The following is a 4,765-nucleotide window of genomic DNA, read 5'->3' on the forward strand; positions in this document are numbered from 1 at the left end:
AGTTGTGTATTTGTTAACCTAATTGAGTCAAAGACGGGGGGGGGGGAGTCAATGGAACAAAGAAAAGGGGCCGAATTTCATTTCGAATAGTACCAAAGCAGGAATAGTTAGCGAACGTGAAGGCCTCAAGGGCACAGTATTTGTGGGGCCTTCAACTTTCTTTCCTATAGGAAAAGCAACTTTAAACAAAAGCACTTGGAAACTCCTGTGTGAGAGGGGAGCACAAGGTTCCCGGTTGTAGGCTTTCAGTATCACAAAGTGAACCTCCTTCAAGAAAACCTCACCTTTCACATTTTTGTTTTTCATAAAGCGGTATAAAAACTACTCTAATCTACGGTGAACAAAATTCAAACTCACTTTCTTTATTCTTTATGAATTTTGATATGGATTTTACTTTACTAAAGCAACACTTTTAAACCACAAAAATATAGAATTCCAATAATGCAAGACAACATGTCATTATTGTAGACATCGAAATTTCGGTGAAATAAATGTTCACCAATACATTAAAATTTTGACATGTCAGGGCATACATGGCATGCACCACGTGTCGCACGAATTGTACACATGGTGTGTGACTCAACGAAATCGGACAAATAATCAAGAAGGACATGTGTCAACACTTGACGGAAATGAATTATTTGATTTTAATTTAATTAAATCAAACGTTAATTGATGGAGTCAAATCACGCACCGGCCCACAAATCGAGTCCTGGTTCTTTCGTCAATTAATCAAGCTCACACTCAAGGCCAAATCCATATGTAGTCAAGGCTTGGAAAGTTTATAAATAGGAGGAACCAAGACAAAGAAAATGAGGTTTAGAAAATCATTCACGCCCAGACGTTGAAGCTTTGAAACTCTAAAATTCTCAAGCACTCAAACCCTCCAAACACTCAAAGACTCGAAAAGCTCTACGCATTCTTCGTAAAACCCGTGAAAAACCACTAAGCACCCCTACGCGTGCCGGTTCCTTCGTTGCCAAAAGCCAAAACCTTGCGGCATCCGTTCATCCAAGATCAAGTCATCGTGACCCTTGAATCAACAACACCACACATCTACACATTTCAAAGATCGAATCAAAGGATCAAGTTGTAAAGAGATTGTAACCCTACAAATTTATTTTGTACACATGTTCTTGTCTCATTTGTCGCGGGATTTTCATGTTTACAACTGTATATTTGTTCCAACAACTACCGATGCGTTATTGACATTTATCATAATGTTTTTGACAAAACCACCTAAGAGTTGGGTACAAGAAAACCACACAAGGATGATGCCAACTTAAACCTTTGCAGGGCAGAAAATCACTTGCCAGCAAAAGAATGAAAGATAACAGAAACAAGAACTTGACTTTGCTTCATCTTTGAGCAATGTTCTAGAAAATAAATAAACTCTACTGCGAATTTCAACCATCAAGAGGATGAAGAAGCAATAATCAAAGGCGAAGGGGGAGGACGAGCGCGTCTTGTTCTGCTTCTACCCCTGCGGAATGTTGTGCCAGAAGGAGAGGATGATGAAGATGAAGGAGAGTTAGAAGATAATGCCGCATTGTTTGACTGGTTTGTTAACCTGTCCTTGTCTCCTTCATCTGCCTTGTCTTCGATTCTGTGAACTTTGGTCGTATTTAAAGTCACAGGAAGAACACAATTGCAGAGGAACCCTGCACAATAAGGAATGATTGGTTATGAGTAGTGTTAAAACCAAGTAACTATTAACAAACAAAGCAAGCTCATTTCTTTGGAAACGGATGCTTTCGAGGATCGAAACATTCGAATAGTATTAGGCTCAATTTTTGGTAGTGGAATGCAGCATTTTCTGAGAAGATTATTTTCAAAGGACGATAATTTTTTCGGAGATGAGTTCTAAGTGCATTCTAGCTACTTCTACCTTTTCAGAGATGAGCTCTAAGATCGTTATCAAAATTTGCACTTTTCGTTGTCAATTTGACGAAATATACAGGAAAGGTCAGCAGAGCAATACCTCTGAACTATACAGGTTTCATGACTAAAATGATCCATAGAAACTAGATAAATTGAAGCAAATAATTCCTACCGATTCTGGCAAGCCGATTAACCCAACTTGGAATTGGATTTCCAGTCAATGTGATACATGCATCATTGCAGAAGTGGTTGCAGTTCTTGGTGATCAAATTGTAGGCATTGCCTCTGTAATTCGCGGCAAGGTCTTCCAACACTGCCCTCACCTCTAAAGGCCCAACATCCGTCTTCCCGATCAAAATTGATTTCCTAAATGTAAAACCATCACACTTTTTCGGTTCTCCTTCAAAAATTCCAGATGTTGGAAACTCATGAGCTCCGAATGCATACTCCACACCGTGTACTGCACAGGTGAATCCAATCAAAAACCTCCATGAACATCCAACAAAAACAAGAAGAAAAGGAAAAACATTTCGAAAACCATGTAAAGCTCATTGTACTCGGAAACAAGAAGTGAAAACGAATCCATGAACCTTTGATTTCTTACCAGAAGCTGGTAAGGAAATCAGTAGCTATGAATTACACTAACAATAATGTTTCCGGATTCCAGGAGTTCAATGGCTCACATCAATCTTTTATCTTGTATTGCTAAATCATTCAATACCTAAAACTTTGTTTTTTGGATCAAAATCCAGAACTAATCCAATTGAACCACATACATCTTAAACTAAACAGAATACAGGGCCAAGCCAAAGAGCAACCAACAAAATTATGTATATTTTTCTCATCTACCAAACACAATTATGTATATTTTCTCACCAGCCAAACACAAAGTAAAGTTGGTAGAACTAACCTTGTACACCAGAATGGTAAACTCCAAGGCCAAGCCAATAAGCGTATCCATTAAAAGGCGTGAGATCGTAGACATTGAGGTATACAGGCACTGATCCACTGTCTTCCTCATCCTCCTCAATGGCAGTTCTGCACCCACTCTTTTTACACAACATTTTCACTCTCGTTTCTTCCTTTTCTCTTCTGCTGCTGCACTCAGAGTCTCACAGACTAAAAAGTGACACTTTCAGCTGCACAACTACCACCACCATCTCTGCCTCTCATTATACAACAACAACAACATCCTCCAACAAGAATGTCATCGAATTACAATACAATTTCCGAGTTGCTTTTCGGATTCCAAATGATGGGTTTTCTTCTTTGCTTCCAAAAAATAATGGGTTTTTGATTTTCTGGTGATTTTTCTAGTGGGAGAGGAGAATTTGGAGAATCTTCTGCTGATGGATGATGGGTTCCACAAAGTGAATGTGAGAGGTGGTGCTGCCGCAGCTCTTGGCTTTTTTTTAATAAGAAAATGGTTGGTGCTGTGTTATAAAAATCTGGGATCTGTGAAAGAGAACTGCTAAAAGACACTCAAAAGTGAAACTCTCTCGTGAATTTTTCGTCGTCTCAAGTTTAACAAGGTAATGTTTTATAATATTGACACGAAAATTAGCGTGGAAGTGATGTTAGTGATATTACAGGGGAAACAGGGTTATCCCTGATTGGTTACAAATCTGAGCTGGTCTCAGTCTCATCCCACTTTTAAAATTTTGAATTTTTTTGGAGAAAGGGACGTACAATCATTACGGAACGTAGTGGGTTTCTTATTTCAATTAAAACTTTTTTAGGATAAAGGAAACAATATCATTATTTTTCGGTTTTGGTTAAGAGAAAGAAGGAAAGTGCCCAGCCAGATGAGATGAATGAATATAATTAATTGAAGTAATATTTTAGAGAATTATTGTTGACAATATTTTTTTTTTATGTTGTACTCTTTATAAATATATTTTTTTTTAATATAAGATTTTTTCTGTATATAAAATTTTATTTTCCACTCTTCTTAAACCAAAATACGTTGATTCCTCAACCACAATTAAAGGTGGGCAGAAAAACCGCAAAACCAATTTGAACCGTGGTAAAAAAATTGCTTTACCAAAATTTTCAAAGCCGAAACAAAAACCGAATTGGAACACCGATACTTGTTTGAAAATGTTAAGAACCGGAAAATCAAACCGAACGTCTTTGAATATAAATTATTATTTTGTATTATATTTTATATAGATAAGTCATTTTTCCGAGAAGGCCATGTGCATAAGCCCAATATTTTCTCCACTTCTCTCCCCCTCCTTTATTGTTTGTCACATATGTCCCTCTACTTTATTTTTCTTCATTCTTTTCTAGTATCTTGTGCATTATATACACTTTAGTTTAGTTTAGAATGTACACTTTGGTCTTGATCTGAAACATTATAAATGATTGCTTTCTATCACAATCTTGTAGATCTAGTAGTGGGAACTCAAATTTGTTTGAATTTGTTGTTGAAATATGTGTTTGGTATTGGAAGTAGAAGAATAAATAATATATATATATATATATATAATTTTGGTTAGAATCGTAAACCAGCATGAACCAATCCAGGATTGGCATAAACCGAATATTTTTTCCCAAATCGAGTTCGCCGCCAAGGTTTTAGTAATAAATTTAAGCGAGACAACATTGAACAGGCCGTTCATATTCTTTGAACTTAATTAGATGCCTCAAATATTTTCAATTTGGCTAATATTTTGTAAGAATGATATATGAGGTGCAAGTTGAAAAATAGACGGTTTAAAGTTCACTGTGGTGCTGGCCTCACAACTAATTCCCATTTTTATTTATAAAAAATAAAAAAAATAAAAAAAATAAAAAAAAGAGAAAATCATTTTCCTTAAAGGCTTCTGATGGTTGCTGGTTTCATTGTGGTAGCACAACTTTATTGTGATTATGTTATTTC

At 36.4% G+C, this 4,765-nt stretch overlaps 1 protein-coding gene across 1 annotated transcript; it reads right to left on the bottom strand.

Moving 5' to 3' along the window:
* Positions 1–1,178: 1,178 nt before the first annotated feature.
* Positions 1,179–3,602, bottom strand: LOC103438690 (deSI-like protein At4g17486). Its single transcript, XM_008377241.4, has 3 exons — positions 2,792–3,602; positions 2,054–2,341; positions 1,179–1,661 (listed from the first exon to the last, which is right to left on the bottom strand). Exons 1-3 carry the CDS (start codon positions 2,943–2,945, stop codon positions 1,414–1,416), a joined length of 690 nt encoding a protein of 229 aa, XP_008375463.1. The 5' UTR covers positions 2,946–3,602; the 3' UTR covers positions 1,179–1,413.
* Between the last annotated feature and the right edge of the window lie 1,163 nt (positions 3,603–4,765).

The sequence above is a fragment of the Malus domestica genome, chromosome 17 (genome assembly GCF_042453785.1).
Source record: "Malus domestica chromosome 17, GDT2T_hap1".
Lineage (NCBI taxonomy): Eukaryota > Viridiplantae > Streptophyta > Magnoliopsida > Rosales > Rosaceae > Malus > Malus domestica.